This window comes from Bos mutus, chromosome X (assembly GCF_027580195.1).
Source record: "Bos mutus isolate GX-2022 chromosome X, NWIPB_WYAK_1.1, whole genome shotgun sequence".
NCBI classification, from domain to species: Eukaryota; Metazoa; Chordata; class Mammalia; order Artiodactyla; family Bovidae; genus Bos; species Bos mutus.
Genome location: NC_091646.1, coordinates 131780621 through 131808132, shown reverse-complemented (window position 1 = coordinate 131808132; position 27512 = coordinate 131780621). Strand labels below are relative to the sequence as shown.

The window sequence follows — 27512 nt, the reverse complement described above, 5'->3', positions numbered from 1 at the left end:
GGGTGGGGGCGGGTGGGGTTGTCCTGCCCACCCGCCGCCGCCCGCGCCCCAGCCCGCGCGCGCGACACTCCCGGGACGCTCCCTGCGCGGCTAGGGGCGCACCATGGCGCGTCGGGCCGCCCTAACGCTGCTCCTCTTCGCCCTGCTTGGAAGCCTGGTGTCCACCCAGGGTGAGTGAGCGCCGGCCGGTGGGCACCCACCAACCCCCACCCGACCAGGACCAGGCGCGCGGATCGGACTTGGCGACCCGCGTTGGGACGCCAGGAAAGGGGGGCGGGGGCGGCGAACCTTAAGAGGCGGTCCGTGGGGGCTGGGCATCGTTTGGCACGCACTTTGGGGGGCGCACTTGGGGAGGGTTACCTGGGGGCGGCGGTGTCTGGGCTCACCTGCCTGGTGGGGGCGCACGATGCCTGGAGACGCGCCTCGGTGGGAGGCTTACTTTGTGTGGCTGGAGCGGGGCGCGCGGGGCTCTCCTCCCCACGACAAGGATCCGCCGTGCCAGCGGTGGCCGGACGCCCCAAGGAGGCAGGCTCCCTCTTTCCGCTCGCTTTCTCCCGGTGCGCCTTTGGAGGCGGACCCTCTCCAAGTTTTTGTTGTTGTTGTTGTTTGTTTGCTTTCAAATCCACAAAGTCTTCAAGTTGGAGGCACCCAATGGGCATTGGCGGCGGCCTCAGACCCCCTCCCCGAGACCCCACCTCCCGCCCCGTCCGGGTTCCCCTTTCGTTCCGGGGCGCACCGGTGCGCCCCTGCGGCCGCCCCCGGGCCCGGCTGCTCGCGGGCCCGGCCTGGTGACGGCCGCTTCCCCGGAGCCACGCCCTACGGCCCCGGCCTAAATTTGGAGTCGGCCCGGGAGCCTGAAACCCGGGAGAGGGGGAGGGAGGCAGGAAGAACTCGGAGGCCTGGAAACCATCAAGCGTTGTGTGTGTGTGTGTGTGTCTTAGGGCCGCGGGGACTTGATGAGCGCGCCGCTCGGGTGGAGGGCTCCGCATCCAAGAGATGCGAACTGATCAGCCATGTGGCCCAGGAGATAATTGGCAAAAACCCTGGAAAAAAATAATAAAATAAAGGACGCCCAGGCCGACCACCCTCCACACCCAGCCTGCCTGCCTGTTGCCTGCATTTTTCTTTCTCGTCTTAAAATGGAAGTTGAGATCCTGGTTTCCAGTCTAATCTGTCCTTTTAAAAGGAAAGTTGCTGGGTGTGGCTTAAAAAAAAAAAACCTGTTTGTCCAATTAACGGTTGCTTTCTCTCCTTTATATATGGTTGTTTTTTAAGGAGACAGAGACGTGGGCTGTGTCCAGTCTTCAGGACTGGTTGCATCGGTGGTAGGCACGGTTTAGGAACCAGACTTCGGCACCCCAAGGACCTAAAAAAATGTTGATGTGGAAATTTCCAGCTCAGGCTATGAAGGTTGCATTTTTTAAGCCCTGGCTCCCGACTGCTGTTTGGTTTAGGGAGGGTTTGCTAATTAATGTGTGAACTTTTAAACTGTGTGCCTTCCCTGGCGGCTCAGCTGCTAAAGAATCCGCATGCCATGCAGGAGACCCCGTTTGGATCCCTGGGTCGAGAAGATTCCCCTGGAGGAGGGCATGGCAACCCACTCCGGTACTCTGGCCTGGAGAATCCCATGGACAGAGGAGCCTGGTGGGCTGCACCCCAAGGCGTCGCAAAAGCGGCTTTCAGTTGAAAACACGTTCAAGAGCTTGTGCTTTTCGCGGGGAGGCTTTAGAAGACATTCAGCCTGATCCGTGGGGACTTGTTGGAATACTTGATAGCTTGGTGGGGAGGGCCCGGATTGGATTTCCTGTTTCTCTCTTTCCTGCCTTAAAACCTGCTTGGTTTGCTTCAGTAAAAAGTTCTTCGTGAAAGCGTTTTGCTGTCTGTTGCTGTGTGAGTCACACCTGCTCGCGAGAGTTTTTCTAGCCCCCATGAGGCTGCACTGCAGTGAGCCGCCGGAGAACCCCGCATACGGCATCTGCCCACCAGCTCTCTCTCCTACCTGTGGTAGTATGCACATGTCCGAGCTGCTCTGCTCGTTCATCCCGCCTTCTCCTTCCCCCGTTCTGTCCGCCCAATCCTTCCTCCACATCTGCTTCTCTGTTCCTGCCCTGCAGAGAGAGGGGTGCGTCTCTACCATTTTTTCCTAGATTCCACATACACGGAAGCCTAGAGTCTTAACCCCCCAGACGGCCAGGCAAGTCTTTTCCTGCACCAATTCTTATGATTAATAAGGCATTGTGTGTTTATGGATCTCCGGAAGTCCTTTTGTGGGTATATAACAGGCTTCCCTAGGGGCTCAGATGGTAAAGAGTCCATCTGCCTGCCAATGCAAGAGACCCGGGTTCGATTCCTGGGCCAGATAGATCCCCTGGAGGAGGGCATGGCAACCCACTCCAGTATTCTTGCCTGGAGAATCACATGGATGGAGGAACCTGGAGGGCTACAGTTTATGGGGTCACAGAAGAGTCGGACACGACTGAGCAACTAACCCTTCATGGACTTCCCTGGTGGCCCAGTGGCTAAGACTTTGAGCTGCCAATACAGAGGGCTTGGTTTAGATTCCTAGTCGGGGAATTATTTCCGCATGCTGCAAAGAAGACCCAGGGATCAAACCCGGGTCTCCTGAACTGCAGGCAAAGTCTTTACCCTCTGAGTCACCGGGGGAGCCCCAGCAAGCACCTGGTGTCGCCAAATAAAAATATATATATATATAAAAAAAGTAAAAGCAACTAAGTGAATGTCATCCCTTCTGTACAGGTTGTCAAAACAGGTTCCTTTAGCCATGCAAAATATTTACCCACCTTTGAAAAGGGCAGAGAAAGGACTTTGGCCTTGACTAGACAGACCTTTGTTGGCAAAGTAACGTCTCTGCTTTTCAATACGCTGTCTAGGTTGGTCATAGCTTTTCTTCCAAGGAGCGAGTGTCTTTTAATTTCATGGCTGCAGTCACCGTCCGCCGTGATTTTGGAGCCCAAGAAAACGAAGTCTGTCACTGTTTCCATTTTTCCCCATCTGTTTGCTGGGAAGGGTTGGGACCGGATGCCATGACTGCATGTGTAATCATAATGAAAAGAGTGAGGGAAGAGACGTCTATACCTGTTTCCAACGGAGCTTTGTGGATTTTTTTTTTTTTTTTAATTTTCTTTTTGGCTGCACTGGGTCTTTGTTAGACTTCCCGGATGGCTCAGCCGTAAAGAATCCACCTACCAGTGCAAGAGACGCAAGAGACCTGGGTTCGATCCCTGGGTCGGGAAGATCCCCTGGAGAAGGACATGGCAACCCACTCCAGTCTTCTTGCCTGGAGAATCCCATGGACAGAGGAGCCCGGGGGGCTGCAGTCCACAGGGTCGCCAAGAGTCAGAGAGGACTGAGCATACTCGCAAAGGGTCTGTCTCTTGATGTGGCGAGTGTGGGTTACTCTCCAGTTGCAGAGCAGTGGGTCTGGGCATGGGGCTTCCCGGACTGCGGCTCCCGGAATCTGGAGTCCAGGCTCGGTAGCTGCAGTGCATGGACTTGGTTGCTCTGACACATTTGGGATCTTCCCCGACCGGGGATCGAACCTCTGTTCTCCTGAATTGACAGGTGGATTCTTAACCACTGAACCACCAAGGAAGTCCCAGTCCTAATTTATAATCACCCTTAAAACCATATGGGACAAAGACACACACACACACACACACACACACACAAGCTTCTAGCACACTCAACAGTTGTGAGTAGTTTTTTATGCGCGTGTCCTCCTGGGAGAATGGCCTGGTTGTACGGGACACGAAAATGGTGTGTTGTGTCTGACTCGCTGCGACCCCATGGAGCATGGCACCCCAGGCCTCCCTGTCCATCGCCAACTCCCAGAGCTTGCTCAAGCTCATGTCCATTGAGTGGGTGATGCCATCCAACCATCTCATCCTCTGTCGTCCCCTTCTCCTCCTGCCCCCAATCCCTCCGAGCATCAGGGTCTTTTCCAATGAGTCAACTCTTCGCATGAGGTGGCCAAAGTACTAGAGTTCCAGCTTCAGCATCAGTCCTTCCATTGAACACCCAGGGCTCATCTCCTTTGGGATGGACTGGTTGGATCTCCTTGCAGTCCAAGGGACTCTCAAGAGTCTTCTCCAACACCACAGTTCCAAAGCATCAATTCTTCGGTTCTCAGCCTTCTTTATGGTCCAACTCTCACATCCGTACATGCCCACTGGAAAAACCATAGCTTTGACTAGACGGACCTTTGTTGGCAAAGTAATGTCTCTGCTTTTTAATATGCTGTCTAGGTGGGTCACAGCTTTTCTTCCAAGAAGCAAGCGTCTCTTAATTTCATGGCCGCTGTCACCGTCTGCTGTGATTTTGGAGCCCACCCCCCCCCTCCGCCCCGCACCTAAGAGAAAGTCTCTGACTCTTTCCATTGTTTCCCCATCTATTTTCTATGAAGGGTTGGGACTAGGTGACATGACTGCACATATAATCATAATGAAAAAGTTTGAAAGGTCGCAGGAATCAGCAAAATATGGCACACAGACAGGAAGTGAGCCCAAGTTATGGTGAAAACAGAGCCTGTAAATTTGGTGGCGTTGGAGCGGGATTGCCCCAAACCCTTCATTTGTTAAAATAAATAAGTGTAAAGGAAAACACAGGAAAACCAGATCTGCCCGTGCCTTTGACAGCTGAAGTTGTATCTCTTCATGTAGGGAAACAGCAGTTCCTTTTTTTTTTTTTCAATTTCCTGTTCTTATTCTTTGCCAAGTTCGTATAACAGTTTTGGGAGTTGCCGTATGGGTGTGTGAGTTTCAGCTTTGTCTTAGAATGACTCGGTGCCCCCACCGTTTGGCTAACTCAAATTATTTTTTTTAAAGTCCTGTAAACAGGAAACCAAAAAGTTCTTTTTTTTTTTTTTTTTAATTCCCCAGTGTTTCTCCATGGGGTGGTGGGGTGGGGGGTTCGAGACCTCCGATGTGCTGTGAGTTGAGAGCAATCAAAGAAGAAAATCATCAAACAAGTCAGAGGAGCAAACAGCAGCTTGCTTCTGCCCACGCATTGCTAAGTAAGCCCCGGTGTGGTTTCAGGCCTGTTTGTGCCTCTGGGTGGACCTGGCTTCCTAGTGAAACCTGTTTGTTCCTGAGGGTCGCAGGCTGGGGACTTTGACATGCATTTGCCAGTCTGAAGCCTCTGTTCTTTCCGCTCTGCGTTCTGCCTGTGAAAGTGTTTGATAGAATCTCTTTATTTTCCAGAAGAGCCAGTTAGGACGTCAGCGACTTTTCAAAGAGTCAAGTAATGACTCCTTAGGGTGCTTTTGAGAGGAAAAAAGATTACTTAAAAAAATATATTTTTAATTGATGATTGCTTTACAATATTGGCTTGATTTCTGTCATGCAGCAACATGAATTAACCATCACTTCAGTTCAGTCGCTCATTCGTGTTCGACTCTTTGCGACCCCATGCACTGCAGCACGCCAGCTCTCCCTGTCCATCACCAACTCCCAGAGTTCACCCAAACTCATGTCCATTGAATCAGTGATGCCATCCAACCATCTCATCCTCTGTCGTCCCAATAAGCGTACAAATGTCTGGGATTCCCCAGGTGATGCTAGTGGTGAAAAAAAAAAACAAACCCACCTGCCAAATGTTAACAGACCTGGGTTCAGTACCTGGGTGGGGAAGATCCCCTGGAGGAGGGGATGGCAACCCACTCCAGTATCCTAGCCTGCAGAATCCCATGGACAGAGGAGCCTGGTGGGCTACAGTCCAGTGGGGTCACAAAGATTCGGACACAACTTAGCACGCACAGGCATACATGTCCCCTGACTCTTGAATCCCACCTCTGAGTTTGTCTAACAGCTAATCTTTCAGCAGAAACTCTGCAGGCCAGAAGGGAATGGCAGGATATCTTTAAAGTACTGAAGTAAAAAAAAGTAATCTACAACCAAGATTACCTGGCAAGGATCCCATTCAACGCTGAAATCAAAAGGTTTACAGATAAGCAGACACTAAAAAGAGTTTAACCACCAGCAAACCAGCTTTCCAGCAAATACTAAAGGGACTTCCATAGGGCAGTACCCACAGGAGGGAGGAAAGACCTACAAAAAACCCGACCCAGAACGATGAAGAATCCGCCAGGAGGAACATACGCATGTCAATCACTGATTTTCCAGTGTCTGCAGAGAGTTAGGGTGAATTCCGCTTGTTCACCGCCCTTCCTTGAGCACGCGGCTAAAGTCAGGAGGGTTGCATTCCAGAGCTTGGAAGGTATTAGTCATCCCCAGACCGTGTAGCCAGAACATTGTGACCACTTCTTTTTCTCAGCGTCCCTCCCCTTCTCCCACCCACCACCCATACCCCACACCCCCACCCCACCCCCAGCCTTGTCTGATCGCACTCTACCCCTTTGCAAACCGACCAGAAGCCTCGTGGTGGTGTGACCGCAAGGGCGCGGTGAACCTCATCAGGGATAGACAGACAGCAAGCAGATGCTGCTGCCTCTGGGGCGGGCGGGGAGGTGTGCAGATTTCTCTCTGCAGGTCGAGAATTCCAGTGTTGCCCGTCACCATCTGCTGTGGCCGGCTATCTTGTCTTAGGGGTCAGTGCTCCATGGAGGATCAAGATGCCCTCATCTTGGGCACAGAATGAAGCCTTGCTGGACAAAGGGAGCCAGGGAGGTGAAGGCTTCAGTGCTCGAACAAGGGGTCACACGATGTAGGAGGAAGAGAAAGGGCCTGGGTGGATCTGAGACTGGGCGGGAGGGTCATAGGGGGTGAGGTCACGGGGATGGGACGCTTGCCTGACCCATGAGGGCAGCCCCGACCCCACCCCACCCCTGCCACTGTGCTGAGGACTGAGTTAAGGACCACTGGCCTGATTGGGGCTTCCCTGGTGGCTCAGCTGGTAAAGAATCTGCCTGCAATGCGGGAGACCCGGGTTCAATCCCTGGGTCAGGAAGATCCCCTGGAGGAGGGCATGGCAACCCACTCCAGTCTTCTTGCCTGGAGAATCCCCATTGACAGAGGAGCCTGGCGGGCTACAGTCCACGGGGTTGCAAAAAGTTGGACACCACTAGAACGACTTAGCACAGCACTCAGGGCCTGGCTGGACTGAGCCAGCCCTTGGTAGATGGGATTGATGATTGATGGATGGACGATGGGTTATAGATTTATAGATGATGGACAGGATGCATGCCTAGCTAGACACATGATAGATAATAGATAAGGCCGGTAGATGGAATGATTATGCAGTTAGATGGATGGATGTAAGGATTGGACGGTTGGATGGATGGATGAATATAGATGGATAGATCTTGAAGTTTTCCAGTGGTCATGTATGGATGTGAGAGTTGGACTATAGAGAAAGCTGAGCACCGAAGAATTGATGCTTTTGAACTGTGGTGTTGGAGAAGACTCTTGAGAGCCCCTTGGACTGCAAGGAGATCCAACCAGTCCATTCTAAAGGAGATCAGCCCTGGGTCTCTTTTGGAAGGACTGATGCTAAAGCCGAAACTCCAGTACTTTGGCCACCTCATGCGAAGAGTTGACTCATTGGAAAAGACCCTGATGCTGGGAAAGATTGAAGGTGGGATAAGAAGGGGACAACAGAGGATGAGATAGCTGGATGGCATCTGTGACTCGATGGACATGAGTTTGAGTAGACTCCGGGAGTTGGTGATGGACAGGGAGGCCTGGCGTGCTGCAGTCCATGGGGTCGCAAAGAACTAAACTGAGATCTTGAAAGTGAAAGCCGCTCAGTCGTGTCCGCCTCTTTGGGACCCCCATGGACTTTTCAGTCCAAGGAACTCCCCAGGCCAGAATCCTGGGAGTGGGTAGCCTTTCCCTTCTGCAGGGGATAGATCTTAGATGAATGATCACACATAAATGATACATAGATTATACATAAGGTGAATAGACCAGTCAGACTCCTTATAAGCCTATCACCAGGCCGTGGCTTGTCATCTCTGCATTCCTACAAGATAAGGGGACTCAGGGCTGGGGAAGAAGGTGAGCGTTGCCTGGGGTGTGGACTGTGCACTCTGTCCGGCTGCAGGAAGCAAGCTTTCCTGTCCGCCTCTGCGAAGGCTGATGCTGGCTTCCCCCGAGATCTCACCTGCCCCCCCAAAACTTCTCTCCAGCTTCCGCTTCACCTTTGTAACCACTGATGGATCTAATCCATTGTAATCACGCCCGCGGCGTCTACACCATGCAGAAAGAGGGCTGAGCGCCGGAGAACAAAACTTGACCATGGTGCTGCTAGAGAAGGGCTCTCTAAGAGGGGTCCCTCGGACAGCCAGGAGATGCCGCCATGGAGGTGGTTCGGTGTCCCGCGCCCACGGGGAGACTGATCATTGCTGTGACTCGGTGTTTGTGGTCTTCCCGTCCTCCCGTTGGGGCGTGTCCAAGTATCACCCTGGTGGGACTCCAGGGAAGCTGGACCATGGCCTCGAGCTCGGTGCTGGGCACCCGGAGGCTCGGTGGTTATTAGAGGCACGGACTCGTGGTTTCTGCGGCAGGTGAAACCCCAGATGGTGCCCCCCACGAGGAGCCCAGCGCGCAGGCCTTGGGGACGCCCGGGGTCTCGGGAGGATGGGATGACGGAAGGAAGGAGACCAGCTGGCCGAGCGCGATGGGGAGGATGCTGGGTGATGATTCATGGCCCATGTCCCCTCTGGGGCCCGCCTCGCCCCATCTGAGTCACGGGGTTCCCCCCCGTCCCTTCCTCCAACACATCTGGAGACTTGAGGGGGCACCGCCTGCAAACCACAGACGCACCGAAGGCTTCCGGCCCAGGGGCTGGGGTCCTGCCACGCTCTGCAGCGAGCGAACCGCCTTGAAGGTCTCTGCCTCCGAGGTCTGCAGCGGGCACTCGGCTTCTGGCCGTGTGGACAGTCCACCCCGCCTCCACGACCGCTGGGGTGGGCTGGGGGTGGGTCTGTGTGTGGGCACCCCCCGAACTCCCCGCCAAGGTGGGAGGCACTCAGGGGAGCCGTCAGCTTCTCGAAGTCGGGGTGCGGACACAGGAGGCAGCCTCTGGGGAGAGCGGGGGCCTGGTCAGTGTGGAGACGCCGCCCAGGTGATGGGTAGAGAACCATCCCGGCTGGGTGGGTACCAGAGTCTGCAGTGAGGACCGCTAAGCAGGGAGGCAGTGTGTGCACAGCCACTCAGACAGAAAGCGCGTGCACTGGTTCAATACGTATTCACACACACACACACACAGCACTTGTTCAATACGTATTCACGCGCGGGCACAGACACACACATATACGCACCCGTGAGAGTGTACCTGCAGAGCACACACATGCACACATATGCATCTGTCGCTCAGTTGTGTCCTGCTCTCTGCGACCCCGTGGACTGTAACCCTGCCAGGCTCCTCTGTCCGTGGGATTCTCCAGGCAGGAACACTGGAGTGGGTCGCCCTGCCCTCCTCCAGGGGGGTCTTCCCGACCCAGGGATCGAGCCTGCGTCGCCTACGTTGGCAGGCGGGTTCTTTACCGTCCGAGCCGCCTGGCAAGCCCCAGATGTAGGCGTGTGTGCGTCTGAGTCTTAAACTCCTTATTCATTGCCCCATCACCACTTCTGCCTTTTGGGAACCACGGGTTTCTTTTCTGTGTCTCTGAACCTCTTTTGGTTTTATAAATAGCCTCACTGGTATAATATTTTTTTACATCCTACACGTCAGTGATACATGATATCTGGCTTTCTCTGTCTGACTGACTTCACTGAGTATAATCGTCTCCAGGTCCACTCATGTGGCCGCAAATGGCATTATTGCGTTCTTTTTTTACAAATAGGATCTGCCTGCCTGTTCGTGTGGGAAGAAAAATCACACACAGAGACACATTGCCCCAAACTCTACACTTGCACATGTGCACACACCCAAACTGCACACATCGGCAGAGGAAACCCCGCCTGTACACACACCACACATCCACACACCCACACTGCACTTAGACGCACACTTGGGCACACGCACAAGGCAAGCACACATACCTGTACGCATACACACATGCAAACAGCCCAAACCACACACCTACACACCAACCCCCCTGGGTCCCGAGTGAGTGAAAGTCGCTCAGTCGTGTCTGACTCTTTGCGACCCCATGGACTGTAGTCCCGCCAGGCTCCTCCGTCCGTGGGATTCTCCAGGCAAGAATACTGGAGTGTTGCCATGCCCTCTTCCTGATACAGTGATGGAACCCAGGTCTCCTGCATTGCAGGCAGATTCTTTACCATCTGAGCCACCAGGGAAGCCCAAGCCACTCTGTAAATGGGCACAGACACACACACACACACACACACACACACACTCAGTCACTCAACACACACAGCTGCACGCCCGTCCACATACACACAAGAGAGGAAGGGGGTTCTAGTCTTTCTGTGTGACATTCCGCAGGACAGAGCATATCGTGACCGTCTGGAGCTTCCCGGGGATGAAGGCAGCTTGTTAGATGCCCGGCAGTTCCTGAGGTTGGGGGAGCTTCGTGTCATCTTTGATTTGCGCACATTTGCAAAGACCCTGATGCTGGGAAAGATTGAAGGCAGGAGGAGAAGGGGGCGACGGAGGATGAGATGGTTGGATGGCATCACCGACGCGATGGACATGAGTTTGGGTAAACTCCGGCAGTTGGTGATGGACAGGGAGGCCTGGCGTGCTGCCGTCCATGGGGTCGCAAAGAGTTGGACACGACTGAGCGACTGGACTGAGCGGAACAGTGATCCTTTAGTCGGCCACCATTCTCCTTTCTGCTGACCGGACACTCAGCAGAATTCCCTTTGCTTTTCTTCAATTCATCATTAATTGGGAATAGAAATAGTATTGACGTCGTTTCAATAAAGCAGTCAGCAACTGGATCGAAGAACCGTGGAATAAAGGCAGTTTCCGCCTTCTCGGCAGCAGTTAAGAAAGAAAAGGAAAAGTTATGCTTTCCTGGATCGTCTGGTGTTTCTACAGGAAGTACGTTTGGGTTGTTTAGTTATGGATAGGTTGCTATTCGAAGGGTTTTCCTCTCCACGTTTTCTCCGTCGTGTGTTGGAAACTGGGCTTCTCCGGTAACTCAGACGGTGAAGAATCCACCTGCCAATTCAGGAGACGCGGGTTGGATCCCTGGGGCGTGAAGAACCCCCTGGAGAAGGGAATGGGTACCCAGCTCAGTGCTGGAAGTTGTTCCTTGTCGATTTCAAAAGACCTGCTTTTTTTAGAAAAACTCACGTGCAGAATTATCCTGGTTTCCTGCTAGTTTAGTTGTTGCTAAACACTGAGATCGTCGACAGTCTAAAAGATAAGCTGACATGTTCTTACTTTTAGGCTTGAGGGTGAATATTGCAAAACAGAACTCAACACGTGATCCACCTTCCAAAACCATGCCCCTTTTTTTATTGTTTTCTTAAATTCCCAATTTAATTTTTAGTAACTAACTGGACTCTTTTTTTTTTTTTCCAGAGGATTTCGATTTATCACACGCCCTTGATGGTAAGTAATATTGCAAGCATTTTATAGACTTGGAACATAGTAAATCTTTTGAAACACGTCTTAATGGCGATCACCAGACTCACAATTGTTGAGGAAAATGGAGATGCTCTCATCGGGACACGTTAATCCTTTTTTTGGTGGAATAACTTCCATACTCCGTGGAGGTCAGGAGCCCACACAGGATTGCCAGGCGCTTGGAGAAGTGGGTGGTCCCCCGTGGGCTGGTCCTCGCTGAGCTGATTTCCTGTGGACTGATCTCTCATGGGCTGATTCCCTGTGGACTGGCCCCACCGTGGGCTGGTTTCCTGGTGGCTGGTCCCTCATGGGCTGGTTTTCCGTGGGCTTGTTTCCTGTGGGCTTGTCCTTTGTGGGCTGGTTTTCCGTGGACTGGTCTCCTGGGGGCTGGTCCCTCGTGGGTGGTTTTCCGTGGACTGGACCCCCGTGGGCTGGTCTCCTGTGGGCTTGTCCCTTGTGGGCTGGTTTTCCGTGGACTGGTCCCCCGTGGGCTGGTTTTCCGTGGGCTGTTTCCTGTGGGCTTGTCCTTTGTGGGCTGGTTTTCCGTGGACTGGTCTCCTGTGGGCTGGTCCCTCGTGGGCTGATTTTCTGTGGGCTTGTCCCCCGTGGGCTGGTTTCCTGTGGACTGGTCCCTCGTGGGCTGGTTTCCCGTGAGCTTGTCCCCCGTGGGCTGGTTTTCTGTGGGCTTGTCCCCCATGGGCTGGTTTCCTGTGGACTGGTCCCTCGTGGGCTGGTTTTCCAGTGACTGGTTCCCTGTGGGCTGGTCTCCCGTGGGCTTGTCCCTCGTGGGCTGGTTTCCTGGGGGCTGGTCCTCTGTGGGATGATTTCTCATGGGCTGATTTCCCATCAACTGGTCTCCTATAGGCTGATCTGTCCTGGTGGTTGCCCATGGCCTGATCCCTTGTGGGCTGGACTTTTGTGAGCTGGTTTCTTGTGGGCTGGTCTTCTGTGGTCTGGTCTCCTGTGGGCTGGTCCCCCGTGGGCTGCTCCCCCAGGGTCACACTGACTCCGTATCTCATCCTGTGGCTGCATCTCCCTGATCTCCCTGTCTCCTCTCATGCGGCCACTTGACGTCAGCACCTCTGTGTCTCCCAGTCTCCTTTTCCTAAGGGCCCTCATCTATAAGGGTCTGTGCTAATGCACTGTGACCACCCCCCACCACCAACGTTACTTGCAAAGACCCTGTTTGTAAAGAAGGTCAGATTCTGAGGCTCCCGTTGAATTTGGGGGCCCAGGATCCATCCCAGGACATCTTTTTTTAACTCCTGGGGTCCGATGCAGAGGCCTCAGTGAAACCCACGAGAGCAGCAGCGTTCCCAAAAGCCAACGGTTGTGGGTGGGGGGATAGTCTTATTCTTGACGGTAGAAGCCTTCTCCTGCTTGGTGCTGGGAAGAGATGCCCTGGAGGTGTCCATGGTCCAGATGATCTCAGCCCCACTCTGCCTTGGTGCCCAGAGGGTCAGCCTCGGTGGGAGTCCCAGGTGGCCAAAAGATTGCTCCACCTAAGAAACCCGAACAGCCTTTTAGCCAGGGGTTGCTAAAGGCTGCTCCCCTGCTCCTGCAAAGGCCCCGAGCTCTGACCCGTGTTCTGCTGCTAAACAGCTGTTCTCCGGGCTTCCTCTTTTACTCCTTGGCTGCTGGCTGAGCTGTCTGGAAAACATGATGCTTCAGACATTTTCTGACTCTTTTTTTTTTTTCTTCTCTTAAATGTATTTATTTGGCCCCTCTGGGTCCTTGTGGCTGAGCGTGGACTTTGTCTAGTTTTGGCGAGTGGGGGTTACTCTCTCACTGGGGTACACGGGCTTCGCATTGTGGAGGCTCCGCTTGTTACAGAGGAAGGGCTCTCGGCCATGCAGGATTCAAGAGTTGGATCTTGAATTGATTCAAGAGTTGTGGGAGCGTGGGCTTACTGGCCTTGTGGGATCTTCCCGGATCAGGGGTTGAATCCGTGTCCCCTGCGTTAGCAGGGGGATCCTTAAGCCCTGGATCCACCAACAGAAGACCCCCCTCTCTGGCTCTTTTTAAGGAAACAGGAGTGCGTGGAGGGCTGAGTGTGTTTCCCAGCCGCCAGATTTCTGACTGAAATGTCTTTTCTCTTCCGCAGATGACAAGAAACCCACTGTTACACCAAAACCGGCACCCGGTAAGAAGCAGAGGTGCTCAGCGTCCATAAACACAGCACAGTCGTGCACCCCACTTTCGCCAGGATCTGGGGGAGATGCAGACGGCTAGATGCCCGCAATGGATACGGCCTGGTTTTTATTTGAACCATGCTGTGATGTCTCACGTCCAGCAGTGGCCGTAAGCGAGCAGACGCTGACACTTTGGCGAGGTGCTCTGGGGGTCCCGTGGGAAGCGTCTCTTTATGCCGAGTGTCTCTTACTGGATTTCAATACTCATCTCTCGGGAGGAGCAATTTTAGAAGCTGGGACCCTCTTTTAACCCGTGAGCAGAGTCAGATCTCAGTGTCCACGAGGAGCATACCTGATGTCGCTCACCCTTTCTGGAAAAATCTCAAGATTCAGACCAATGAGACAATGAGAGAACCGCGTAAGGATCAGATACAGTGGGGTGTGGGGGCGGCTTCCCAAGTGGCGCTGGCGGTAAAGAACCCGCCTGCCAGACGCAGGTTCGAGCCCTGGGTCGGGAAGATCCCATGGTGGAGGGCATGGCAACCCACTCCAGTCCAGAATTCTTGCCTGGAGAATCCCACGGACACAGGAGCCTGGTAGGGTACAGTCCTTGGGGTCGCAGGGAGGTGGACACAACTGAAGTGACTTAGTGCACGCACGCACGCACGCACGCACGCACGCATAGATTCACTGGGAGTTAGCCACCCAGCATGCAATCAATGCCCTAAGTTAACCGAGCTCTTATCGCCTATTTTAATATATATATGTATATATAATAGCTCAGTTTAATTATTGGGCTTCTCACCTGAAAAGGTGAAAGTGTTAGTTGCTCCGTCGTGTCTGGCTCTCTGCAAGCCCGTGAACTGTGTAGCCCGCCAGGCTCCTCCATCCGTGGGACTGTCCACGCAAGAATGCTGGAGCGGGTTGCCATTGCCTTCTCCAGGGGATCTTCCTGACCCGGGTCTCCCGCACTGCAGGCCACTTCTTTACCATCTGAGCTACCAGGGAAGCGTTGTTGAGTAAAGGATAGTGTTGCTCATATAACTGTGTTGGATCCACCCGCGTGTGCAGAACACGCTGGCTGAGTCACTGTTGAACAGCAGAAATGTGTACCATCACGAGCTCCCTGGAACGTTGATGGTGTTTCCTACTTATGACTCACGATGGCTCCGAACCTTGTGTTGGGTGGGCACAGAAGCTGTCCTGGGTGTGTCTCTGGGACTTGAGTCCTTAAGACAGAGAAGGCCACCTCTAAAATCTCCAACCCTCTAAAACGTCACATCATTTTATCGAACACGCCTGAGTCAGCCGAATCACTTTTTCACTGGGTGTGAACCCGAATCAAGCCACAGGTTTCTGCTGTTGTATTATAACATCTACGTTGCCGAAGTCACGGGCATCTTGGGAGAGTTGGTTTCACGGTGGACAGTCAACAGGGAAAGAATCGTCTGCAGACAGAAGTCAGAATTCCAGCTCGGTCCATGGGGGCCATAATTGATTTATAGATACCCTTCATGATTTTGATCTTTCCTTTTGTTCTTTTCCTTGAAGAGAAGAAGGGTGAAAACGGTCAGGAGTTTGGTATTGCGGTTGATACAGACTGATACTCTGTACTATCTGTGTCGAAAGCCATTTTCTGCTCTTCATTTCATGCATTTTAAGTTCTGTTGACACAGTTTTTTTCTCCTTTAGGGAACGATGGCTTCGATTTAAACGATGCGATTGGTGGTGGAGGAAACGGTAAGTAGTCTTGTCTTTAATCTCCTGTGGGTGTAACCTGGTTATTTTATCATTTCAAGGAGGCTTTTTCTCTTCTAACTAAATCAAATGGGTTTGCACCCGGAAAAGCCTAAGGAAACGGTGTTATTGTTTGTTGGTTTTGAGCTTTTGGCTTTTGTCTGCATGTCTTCTTTTGATTTAGACCTCTGATGGTGTCTGAGGTGACATGAGACAAAATGAAAACACCCTTGGCAGGGCTGGCCTCGTGGGTTCGTGGGGTCACGCCGAGTAGGTCTTCAATCCTTGGTCGAACGAATGCTGTGTGGCCGCTGAAAATGGTAGCATAGTTTGAGCAAGGACATGCAAAATGCATTCTCACTTTGGACTGGACCCCACAAATTCTGTAGCGGGCCCAGCCATCTCCTTTTTTGCTGCTGGAAGTTAAGTATTACAGCTGGATGCTGACGGACAGAAATCCGCAGCTGGCTGCGCGTACGTATCCCCGCCATGACAAGGTGTCCCCGGCTCTGACAAAGGGCACACTTCCATTTCCCACAGTCCAGTTAACCATCTGTGTGCGAGTTCTTCCCAGATGGTACTTAGTGGTAAAGAACCCGCCTGCCTGTGCAGCAGACACAAGAGACGGGGGTTTGATCCCCGGGTCTGGGAGATTCACTGGAGGAGGGCGTGGCACCCCACTCCAGTGTCCTTGCTTGGAGAATCGCACGGACAGAGGAGGCTGGCGGGCCCCAGTCCATGGGGTCGCAGAGAGTTGGACACGACTGGAGTGACTTAGCACCCACTCGTGCAAACGCATGTTCTGTTTTTTTGACCTCAAAGTGCTCATAACTGCAACTGTCCTCTTTCACAGACCGAGTGTCACCCAACCCACCGAAGCCAAAACCTCAGCCAAAGCCCAAGCAGCCTGGCACTTCTGGTAAGACCGTGGGGCTCCTGTGGCTCCTGTATGTGTTTCAGAGTTCGGTGACCTTTGTGTCAGCTGAAAGGAGGTCATTCCAGAGTTAACGTGATCCTACAGTGAACGCTCTGTGCAAGGGAATTCCAGTTTTCCAGTCCTGGAAAGCAGTATTCAAAAAGATTTTTCTTTTTTTGGATCTGATGTGTAGTTTGCTGATTTTACTTCCAAGATTGCAATGGAAATAAAAATGAGAAAAACACTGTAAGATTTTAAATATAGAGAATCAATATGGGAAAACATGGGCTTCCCTAGAAGCTCAGCTGGTAAAGAATCTGTCTGCAATGCAAGAGACCCCAGTTCGATTACTGGATCTTAAAGATCCCCTAGAGAAGGGATAGGCTACCCACCTCCAGTATTCCTGGGGTTCCCTGGTGGCTCCGATGGTGAAGAATCTGCCTGTAATGCGGGAGACCTGGGTTCCATTACTTGGTCGGCACGATCCCCCGGAGGAGGGCGTGGCAGTCCACTCTAGTATTCTTGCGTGGAGAATCCCACGGACAGAGGAGCCACTCATCCGTACACACACACGAGCATGCATACACATCAATGGAAAGACGATCAAGTCTGCTGCTGTTGCTGGCAACATTCCAGAGAGCCTTCTCCACGTGTTCTTTTCGTATTCCCCATTTCCCACTGAAACTCTGCATGGTCCAGTCATGGAAACCCCTTTCTGTTTCGGGCAGCTTGCCCAGAGGATGGTGGATAATTTGAACAATGGAATTTGTATCATCACGGGCTCCCTGGGGCAGGAACACTTCCCCACTAGCATCTCATAATAACTCAGTAAGTTGGGTAGATACACAAGCTCTCCCAGATGTGTCTGGGACTCGAAAAAGAGTCTTTAAGAAGGCAGCATCTGAAACCATCAGGAGTCTTTTATTTTATGGGCATAAAACATCATTTTATGGAGCACAGATGGGTCAGTTGAATCCCTCTTTCAGTGGGCACTAGCCCAGATTTGGCCACAGATATCCGTGCTTACATTGTAACATCTGTATTGCGGAAGTCGTTGGCAACTTGGGAGGGTTGGTTATAGGGTGGACAGTCAATGGGAAAGAATTGTGTGCAGGCAGAATGTGGAATTCCAACTCGGCCCACGGGGCATAATGGATTTATAAGTTGCTTTCATTATTTTGATTTAGTTTTTCCTTTTATTTTTCTTCTTGACCCGAGAAGAAGAATGTGAAAACGGTCGGAGTTTGGTTTTCCTATTGAGTCTTTGGTCAGAGTGATACTCGATACTGTCTGTATAGAAAGTCATTTCTGGTCTTGATTTCACGCAGAACTTCAGTATTCATTCACTATCTTTCTCCTTTAGGGAATGAGAACTGGGATTTAAACGATGCCCTTGATGGTGGAGGAAATGGTAAGTAGGCTGTCTTAAATGTCCTACCTGTCTGAATTGATTATTTATCATTTCAAAGGAGTGCGTCTGTCTTAAAGACGTCGAATTAGTTTTCGCCAGGAAACCCTGAGGAATAGGTGTATGGTTTGTGTGGTTGAGTTTTTGGCTTTTATCTGTACGCCTACTTTTGTTTTAGAACTCTTAGAGTCTTTGGGGTGTATAAGGCACTTTGAATACCATTGGTAGGGCTGGGCCTCACAGGCATGTGTGAACACACAGGACCCCATGCTTACAAGGGCCTGCATTTTGGTTTGAACAAACAGAGGCCACGCTTTCATTGCTCACGGTAATTCCTGGTACAGTCTGGAGCAAGGACATGCAAAATGGATTTTTCACTTCGCACTGGATCCCCACATGTTCTGCAGCTGGCCCAGCCATCTGCTTTATTTTCTGTGGGAGGAGCAAGGACATGCAAAATGCATTTTTCACTTCGCACTGGACCCCCACACGTTCTGCAGCTGGCCCAGCCATCTGCTTTATTATCTATGGGAGATACACGAAGTGAAGGATTATAGCTGGATGCCGACGGACAGAAATCCACAGGTGGCTGTGTGTACGGGGATCCCCAGCACGACGAGGTGTCCCCGGCCGTGACAAAGGGCACACTTGCATTTCCCACTTAACTATCTGTATGCAGCTGCTTCGAAGGTCGTGCTAGTGGTAAAAAAAAAAAAAAAAAAGCAAATCTGCCTGCCAAGGCAGCAGACATAAGAGACGTGGGTTTGATCTCCGGGTCGGGAAGATCCCCTGGAGGAGGGCATGGCAAGCCACTCCAGTATTCTTGCCCGGAGAATCCCCTGGACAGAGGAGCCTGGCGGGGCTACAGTCCACGGGGTCGCAGAAGAGTCGGACACGACTGAGTGACTCAGCACCCACACGTGCAAACACATGTTCTGCTTTCTTGACCTCAGAGTGCTCACAAGTGCAACTGTCCTCTTTCGCAGGTGGCGGAGCGTCACCCGACTCACCAAAGTCAAAACCTCAGCCAGACCCCAATCAGCCTGAGTCTAACGGTGAGACCCTGGGGCTCCTGTGGTTCCTTATGTGTGTTTCAGGCTTCGGTGATCCCTGTGTCGGCTGAAAGGAGGTCATTCCAGGGGTGGCGTGATCGTACAGTGAACGCTCTGTGCAAGGGAATTCCAGTTTTCCAGTCCTGGAAAGCAGTATGCAAAAAGATATTTTTGTTTTGTTTTGTTTTGGATTTGATGTTTAGTTTGCTGACTTGACTTATCAGGTTTTAATGAAAGCTCAGAAGTATTCAATGGGATTTTTAATACCGAGAATCAATCTGGAGAAAGATGAGGTTCAGTAAAAGCTCTTTTTTTTTCCTTGATGCTTTCTGCTTTTTCTCACCCATCTTCGTGTTCTCAGAGTCATTAGACTGCCATCAGTTTTCTGAGTTGAAGAGCTGTTGAAACTTCCCATTTTGAGTGGACTTTTTTTGTTCATTGAAATACATTATTTGTTTGTATATTTTGCACATTTATGTATTTGTTTGATGGCATCACCGACTCAGTGGATGTTGAGTTTGAGCAAACTCTGGGAGATGGTGATGGACAGGGAGGCCTGGCGTGGTGCAGTCCGTGGGGTCGCAAAGAGTCAGTCAAGACTGAGTGACTGGCTGAACTGATTTATTTGTTTAATTTTTAACACAGAAAAATAGGAATAGCGTCCATCTTCTAACACAGTGAAGGTGATTATTCTATAGTATTTTATATCAGTTTAAATGCAAGCAATGTGAAGTGAAACTGTCAGTCTTTAAGTCATACTGTGTCGTAATGTTGTTCAGCCTCCAAGTCGTGTCCCGCTCTCCGTGACCCCATGGACTGCAGCACGCCAGGCCTCCCTGTCCATCACCGACTCCCAGAGCTTGCTCAAACTCATGTCCATCGAATCGGTGATGCCATCCAGCCATCTCATCCTCTGTCGTTCCCTTCTCCTCCTGCATTCAGTGTTTCCCAGCATCAGGGTCTTTTCCAGTTAGTTGGGTCTTTGTATCAGGTGGCCAAAGTATTGGAGTTTCAGCTTTAGCATCAGTCCTTGCAATGAACACCCAGGACTGATCTCCTTTAGAATGGACTGGTTGGAACTCCTTGCAGTCCAAGGGACTGTCAAGAGTCTTCTGCAGCACCACAGTTCAAAAGCATCCATTCTTCGGTGCTCAGCTTTCTTGATGGTCCAACTCTCACATCCATACATGACCACTGGAAAAACCATGGCTTTGAGTATACAGATCTTTGTCGGCAAAGTGATGTTTGCTTTTTAATACGCTGCTTAAGCTTGTCACAGCCTTCCTTCCATATCGTCAGACTTTTCCCTAACTAGTTCCAGAAGCATTTTCTGATGTTATTTACAAGTTTTAATCGTATGCATTTTCTTGGCAGTTAGATAGGATCACACCTGATGCCTAATTCTGAAGATGGTGTGTGTCTTCTGATTGTTTAGAATGATGGGTCTGCTAGTTTATGATAGTTTGGAATGTGGGTCCCAGGGGGTCAGCCTGGGGGTAGGAGGCGGCCTCTTAGGAGGGTGGGGTGGGCTGGGGGCGCTCAGCACTGCCGAAGAGCCCACGTGATGGGGGAGAATCAACCAGGCTGGGGGGTACCTGGACACAGAGCTCAAAGCAGACAGACTGTGCACACACACTCAGGCTCAGATGCAAGGCACACACGCCCACGTACCTGCGCAGTGCTCGTTCAGTACATACTCATGCACGCAGACACACACGTGTGCACTCGTGAACACGTGCCCGCACCACTCGTGCACTAGCACACTGAACATGTGTGCACTCACGCACCTCTGGGCACTGGTGCAGTGTTCCCCTCTGCAGTGTGCATGCTCTGGGATGCACACACAGACATGTACACGTGCATATCCGTACACACACACGAGCGTGCACACACCCGTTAGCTGGAAAAACCTGCATGTGATGATCAAGTCTGTTGCTGTCGGTGGCAGCCTTCCAGAGAGCCTTCTCCATGTGTTCTTTCCGTATTCCCCGCTTTCCCACCCAAACTGGGCGTCGCCCAGTCCTGGAATCCCTCTGCTTTGGGCAGCTTGCCCAGAGGATGTTGTGTAAATCAAGCTGTGGAATTTGTACCGCAGCAACAATGTTTCCCGCTAGGGACTCCTATTAGCCGGGTGGGTGGATACATCACAAGCTCTGCTAGCTGTTGCTGGAACTTGAAAAAGCGTCCTTAAAACGAAGAAGGCAGCCTCTGAAACCATCAGCAGTGGTCGCATCGTTTCTGTCCAGCACGACGGGGTTTGTAACACCCACATCTCGGAAGTTGCCGGCAGCGTGGGAGAGTATGGTTATACGTTGCACAGTCAGAGGCAACAAATGCCCTGTAGGCCGAAGCTGATATTCTGGCTCAGTCCTCGGGGCCTAATTGATTTATAAATTACTTTCATTACTTTGGTTTGGCTTCCTCTAGGCGGGGCCACCAGCCCGCCCCTCTACCCTCACTCCGTGGTCTCCCCTGTGGGTGTTCCCTCCTGCCCATCGCAGCGCTCTGTGCTTCTCCCCACAGAAGAATCTCCAGGCGTGATCCCGGGGATCGTGGGTGCTATCGTGGTGGCCTTGGGAGGAGCCATCTCCAGCTTCATCGCCTACCAGAAGAAGAAGCTGTGCTTCAAAGAGAACGGTGAGGGCGCTCACCGCCACCTCCTTTCCTTGGGGTCTGGGTACCATATATTAAAAAAAAGCTAAAAGAGAAGCAGAGCTCCGGTTGGCACGAACCGTGGGGACAGTGGCTGAGAGTTCCTAACATGCTAGAAAACCAGGATCTGACTTTGCCGCTTCGATTTGGGCGCTTCCTGCGTCTAGCCGTGTGAGCTTGTGCAAGTTACTAACCATGCCACTTTGGGAGGTTTTTATGTAACGAGGACAGGAGAGGCGATGGTCTGTGCTTTAGACTTTTGGTGATGCCCAGGTCACCTGGGCGGGTTTGATCCCTGGGTTGGGAAGATCCCAGAGAAGGGAATGGCAACCCACTCCAGTATTCTTGCCTGGAGAATCCCCAGGGACTGGAGCATGGGGTCACAGAGAATCGGACGCGACTGAGCGACTCACACACCTCGTCGTCTTTAGGATAACAGCCATAGCCATGGGGCCACCATATTATTTTCTCAGCCCAAGGGAATCACAGTGGAAACACCGGGCAAGTGGTCCCCTTTTTGCTGGAACCTGGTACCAGGGGGTACTCAAAACAGTTGGACGGCCCAGACAGTTTGTAGCGGGAATGTGGAGAATGCCACAGCCAGCGGTGTGGTGATGGGAACTCCATCACCGGCATTTGGGCCCTTGTCCTCAAGTCCTGTTAACTTGGGATTTCTGTTGATATCAGCGAACTCTACTGCTTTGAACACAACTGACCTTTGTGGGTCTCTGGAAGGTTCTTGTCTAGGTCTTGTTTCAGAACCACTAGAGGAGCGGGTCGTGATATGGTTTGTGGGCAGCCCCGTGGGCTGTGGTTACCCCTCTTCCCGGGAGGAGACTTGAGGTATTTGAACTTCTCATCCTGTGTAAGATCCTGAGTCCTTACTCAGCCGTCTGCCAACTGATGTTGTCTGCCTAAGGGCCTGCCTCCTGAGGGATCTTGGGAAACTCCCAAGGAGACTTGAGTTGATGCTGACGGAGGCACAGTCACCCCCGAGGGTTGGGGTTTGACCCTCCGTCTTCCAGCATTTCAGGCCCGCAGACACGGTTTGTAGCCCGAAATTGACAGTCCGATGCGGGCGTTTGGATGCGGAAATCTAAAGTAAGCGGCTCTTTTTATAGCCCTCTGTTTGCCAGAGGAGGGTAAGGGCTACCTGAGGGCATCTTATTTCCCATGTGGGAGTGGGAGCCCTCCATCTGGCCGCTCTCAGGAAGGTGTGCTACATTGGCAGAAGGGTGAGCATCCAGCAAAGCCCAAATGGACAGATGACCGAGTTCCAGGAGATACTGGTAAAAGATCTACAGTTAGAATCTAGGTGAGGCTAGAGGGGAACAGAAGCCAAATATATAGATATATATATTTTTTTCTTTTGTTTCTCCCGCCGCTGCTGCTGCTGCTAAGTCGCTTCAGTCGTGTCCGACTCTGTGCGACCCCATAGACGGCAGCCCACCAGGCTTCCCCATCCCTGGGATTCTCCAGGCAAGACACTGGAGTGGGTTGCCATTTCCTTCTCCTAGAACTAGCAAAAAGAGCTTCGAAGAGGAAGCCTTCGATGGAAGCGAAACAGTGTTTCCTCTTACTTTTTTATTTTACTTGGCTGTAGGAGGTCGTGGTTTGGCGTGTAGGATCTAATTCCCTGGTCAGGGATTGAACCCAGGCGCCCTGCATTGGGAGGGCAGGGTCTTGGCCATGAGACCACCAGGGAAGCCCCGGTGTTTCTCTTTTAATTACATTTTCCCCTTGTCTGAAGACGCTTAAACTCAGAGCTTGGCACTCAAGCGGGGAGACGAGGAAGTCGCTCCACAGGGAAAGTGAGCACTGGGGTACGAGCCCCAGGCTTTTCTGAAAAAAAAAAAAAAATGGAATGTATGTGAGCAACTGGCACACACACATTCTCATATGAACACCAGAGTCGAATGCAGAGCGGTGAGGCATCTTTCTGGCTCGGTGGGTAAGACGCTCCGCGTGGAACACAGGCCTTCCAGAACGAGTTTACTGTCTGTTACCAAGTTACGTGTTTTTCATGAACCGTGATGGTATGGAAACGTCGAAACCCGGTCCATCGGGCTTGGGAAGACCCCAGGGGACCCTTTTCCGGCGTTCTCTGCACACGGGGCCGTTCTAGGAGAGTTGTCTTTTCTGGGGTGTTCCTTGTGAGTCGTGTGGCACCCACGTGGAGCTGCGAGTCTGTGTAGTTTCGGAAGGACGTGGCCACCACGGTGGGCCCCGGTGTGTGGCTGTTCTGTTGCTGGACGTGGTGGGTGGCTGACAGCTTGTTTGCTCACGGCGCATCTCCTGGCTGCTCCCTTGGTGCCCCTGGTAGCAGGGGATTCTGGAGGCTTGGGTGACAATGAGCCATGGGCACGTGCCCCCCCATTCTCCCCTCTTGTCCTGGCCTCCTCCTTCCAGCCTTCCTCTGTCTGCCTACCGATCCGTCCTTTCTTCTTTCTCTGCATTGCTTCCTTTCTGTCTCTCCCTTTCTCCCTTCCTCTTGGTCTGTCTTCCTTTTTCTTTCTTTCTTTTCCTGCCTCCCCTCCCCGTCCCCCCACCATCCCCCTCCCCCTTAACCCCAGCATCCACTCCAGTGATGCTCTTGCCGTATCAACCCGTCTCCTTAACTTCTGAGCCCAGCAGACAGGCGTATCTCTTAACAGCTTGCTGCTACATGCACCTGTGGGCTCTTGCACCCGAAGCCAAGCTCTCAGACATTTATTTCCGGTTGATTCTGATTTTCTTTTTATTTTTTTTTTTTCATTGTCCTTTTCCGGTCTTCCTTTGCAGATGAGTCGAAGATCTAGGGGACGCGTGGAGAATCCTGGGCAGGGGCGTGGAGATGATCCTTTCTGATCTGCATCTGTCTCGAAAAGCAAACCTTGTCTGTCCCTTTTTTTTTTTTCCTCCTTGCTACTAAGACGTTTCCCCAGGGATGTTTCTCCGTGACCCCGCTGGCTGTACTGTGAAGTCTGTATGTTTTCTGCCATGTTTCGACATGGCACAGAAGCTTGGGATGCTATATTCGAAGGCGCAGTTTGCCTTCGAATGTAGAAGTGAAGACAAATGCAGACGTGGTCCCTTTTAAAGTGGAAACCGACCAACGGGGCCGGGGGGCTTCCGTGAACAAAAACGGCTTTGTCAATCACCTTCCATCCTTGCCCGTTGGGTGGACCATCCTGTCTGCAGAGACCCCCCTCCCCTCCCCGGGGCAAAGCCAGCCCTAAGGCATAGGATATGATCTTTCACACTAATGATGGAATTTGTAACTTTATGACTCCGTAGCGCCTGGATTTTTACAGCCCATTTCCATGAAGTGTTTTTTTTTTTCCCCCAACTCTTTCTCTAATTGGTTTTTGCCAATTACATGAATTTCGCAGTTCTCAGTGAAAAAAGGAGAACCCACATGCTTAGGAATAACCTCAAAAATCTCACCATCTTCAATTGATTTTTTTTTAATTATTTTTAATTGGAAGATAATCGCTTTACATTTGCGATGCTAGTATCTGCTGTACAGCAGTGTGAATCAGCCATATGTATACATATATTGCCTCCCTCTTGAGGCTCCCTCACACCCTCCCCTTAACCTCCTTCCCAACCCCGACTTAAAATTTCTGAAATGTCAGTGCAGAAGTCCACGACGGACAGGGTCTATGACCGCCTAGAATTCGTGCATCCTCGCACCCCTCCATAAACACGGAAGTCAATGCCGGATCTTTCTTTCCCTTTTTTCGCATCAGACCATCTCCTTCTTGCGTGTAAATATGAGTTTTCTTTTTCCAACCTCGTGCTGAGGGTCAGGGTCGTGTCCTTTCCCAGGGTGGTACGGCCGGTACTGGTCTGGAGGCCGAGTTGCAGGATTTGGGATTAGTAACGGGGGGTGGCTTGAGAACCCCGCAACGGGGTGTCTCTCAATGCTCTTGCCGTAGGCCCGTCACCCTCTACCAGTCACCCTGATGGCTTTCACCCTGGTCACTCCCGTGGCCATCTGTGTCTTTGAAGGGAGTAATCTTGGTTTTGATGAAATGAAGCCTGCGTCCTAGTTAGCATGCACGCACGATCTGTTGTTCAGCTGTGTCCAACTCTTTGTGACCTCATCAACTGTAACCCACCAGGCTCGTCTATCCATGGGGATTCTCCAGGCGACAATACTGGAGTGGGTTGCCTTTTCCTCCTCCAGGGGATCTTCCTGACCTACGGATCAAACCCACATCTCCTGCATTGCATTCGACTTAAACAAGCTTTATTGTTATTATTCACTTTCTTCCACCTTAACTATTTTAAAGAGTTTATTTTTAGTTGGAGGATAATTGCCTTACAATACTGCGTTGCTCTCTGCTGTACATCAACAAAGGCTTCCCTGGTGGCTCAGATGGTAAAGAATCTGCCTGCAATGCGGGAGACCTGGGTTCAATCCCTGGGTGGGGAAGATCCCCCCTGGAGAAGGAAATGGCAACCACTCCAGTATTCTTACCTGGAGAATCCCATGGACAGAGGAGCCTTGGCAGGACTACAGTCCATGGGGTCGCAAAGAGTCAGACTCGACTGAGCAACTAACACTATGTGCATTAATATACGGTAGTTAGCTTTCTCTTTCTGACTTACTTCACTCTGTATGGCAGAGTTCATCCACCTCATTTGAACTGACTCTGATACAAATAAATGTGTTTTGGCTGGGAATATCATGTGTGTTTTTTTGTTCGCTTTGCATTATATCGAAGCATCGTTGATTGACAGTGTTGTGTTGCCAAGTGACTCAGTCATATGTACGTTCCTCTGTTATATTTTATTTTTTGGTGCTGCTTTATCCCACGGTATTCAATAGACGCTCCCTGGGCTCTATAGTCTGACTTTGTTCTTCATTCATCTTGTATATAAGAGTTGGCATCTGCTGACCTCAAACTCCCAGGCTGTCCCTTCTCCATCCCCTCTCCCTCTCCTGTATTTCGAATTCTGTCTCCTCACACTTGAATTCAAAGGATGCTATGCTCACAGATCCTTTCTGGGGACGGTTGGGGGTGGGTGGCAAGCGTGTTGATCCTCTTGGTGTCGATGTGTGTGTGCGAAATCGAGGAATAGAAATTTGGAAATAAAAAGACAGACTCAGAAAAGCAAAGGAGCAAACAGGCAGGACCCCAATGAAGCCCTTCACACCCTGATGACCGGGGCTGTTCCTCTGCTTTCCGGGAGGGGCTGGGTAGGCAGCTGAGTGGGGCGATGCCGATTCACCCTGAGAATGATGACGGGGTGTGTTGTCTTTGTATTCACTGCCGCCCCCCGCCCCAACTCGGGCCCGTTTTGTTCTTGCTTTCAGCCGAAGAAGGACAGGTGAATATGGAGAACCATCGCACCACCGCTGAGCCAGCAGGTGAGACAGGCTGGGAGTGTCATCCGCCATCATCACCAACTGTCATGCCCACCTGCGTCCCGACCATGGCTATTTCACCTCTTCCAACTGCTGCCCTGCCCTCCCACTCAGAGGGTGTTGGGGAGGGGAGGGTGCCTGGAGACGCCTTGAAAAGAAAAAAAAAAAAATCTGTTCTTGTGTCTTTGTTCTCTGCAGTTCAACAGACTCTTCTGGAGAAATAAAGACCTTTGGCAGCCAAGTAACTCGCAGCGGGCTTGCAAGCTTGCCTGCCGAGCCGCTCCAGAGATGGGCTGGAGGAGCAGAGACGACCCACTGGGACCTCGCCCCGGCTTGTCCGTGCCTTCCCTCAAGTTGGATTCCTCGTTTTAACGCTGGGATGCTTTATTCCCCACTCCCCTCTCCACCACGACCCCCTCCGCCGTGCTGGGCAGGTGAAACTTGACTTGTGGTGAGTTTTCCATCCACGGGAGCGGGAAATCACACTCGCCTTCTCCACGACCCTGAGGGGGTTTTCCCATGAGTGCAGGAACGTCCGACCGACTGAAACGCCAAGTCCCATCCAAGTTGCCAAGTTCCCAACCATCATCGTTCCTATGCCACCGAGGTTCCCCGAGCAGAAACTCTGGACCGTTTACAAACTGCCTGTAAATGGAATGTGTCTGAAACCTCTCCTGACCATTGACTCTTTAACGCAGTGGGCGTTAAGCCTCAAGCGAGTTTCCTCAAGAGTTCTTTCATTTCTAGTGAATTTTTTTTTCCCCACACCAGACTAATAAAAAGAAATTTTAGAAATCAA

At 51.7% G+C, this 27512-nt stretch overlaps 1 protein-coding gene and 2 long non-coding RNA genes across 7 annotated transcripts in view; 1 reads left to right on the top strand and 2 right to left on the bottom strand.

The window, feature by feature from the left end:
- Positions 1-1104, bottom strand: part of LOC138986391 (uncharacterized) — a 16390-nt gene extending 15286 nt beyond the window's left edge. Inside the window, exon 1 of one of the 4 annotated variants that reach the window (XR_011463238.1) lies at positions 387-1104. This is a non-coding gene — a long non-coding RNA (uncharacterized lncRNA). The remainder of the gene's footprint in view (positions 1-386) is intronic. The other 3 variants (XR_011463237.1, XR_011463236.1, XR_011463235.1) reach the window with 3 other exon arrangements.
- CD99 (CD99 molecule (Xg blood group)) lies at positions 2-27512 on the top strand. 2 transcript variants are annotated; one of them, XM_070366025.1, is made up of 10 exons: positions 8-170; positions 11416-11445; positions 13565-13603; positions 15285-15332; positions 16183-16248; positions 17609-17656; positions 18640-18708; positions 21229-21342; positions 26663-26716; positions 26912-27512. In XM_070366025.1, exons 1-10 carry the CDS (start codon positions 104-106, stop codon positions 26935-26937), a joined length of 561 nt encoding a protein of 186 aa, XP_070222126.1. In that variant the 5' UTR covers positions 8-103; the 3' UTR covers positions 26938-27512. The 2 variants fall into 2 exon arrangements, with proteins under 2 accessions (XP_070222127.1, XP_070222126.1); XM_070366026.1 differs by lacking the exons at positions 26663-26716; positions 26912-27512 and adding an exon at positions 24139-26028 and having other exon boundaries at positions 2-170.
- On the bottom strand, positions 1957-9524 carry LOC138986392 (uncharacterized). Its single transcript, XR_011463239.1, has 3 exons — positions 9239-9524; positions 2802-3048; positions 1957-2108 (listed from the first exon to the last, which is right to left on the bottom strand). It is a non-coding gene; the product is annotated as an uncharacterized lncRNA (long non-coding RNA).

Bases quoted from the DNA above. Each gene is read 5' to 3' on its own strand.
- CD99 (XM_070366025.1), top strand. From the start codon at position 104: ATGGCGCGTCGGGCCGCCCTAACGCTGCTCCTCTTCGCCCTGCTTGGA. The intron at 16,249-17,608 runs GTAAGACCGTGG...TTTCTCCTTTAG, and splicing joins CAAGCAGCCTGGCACTTCTG to GGAATGAGAACTGGGATTTA. The intron at 17,657-18,639 runs GTAAGTAGGCTG...CCTCTTTCGCAG, and splicing joins CCTTGATGGTGGAGGAAATG to GTGGCGGAGCGTCACCCGAC.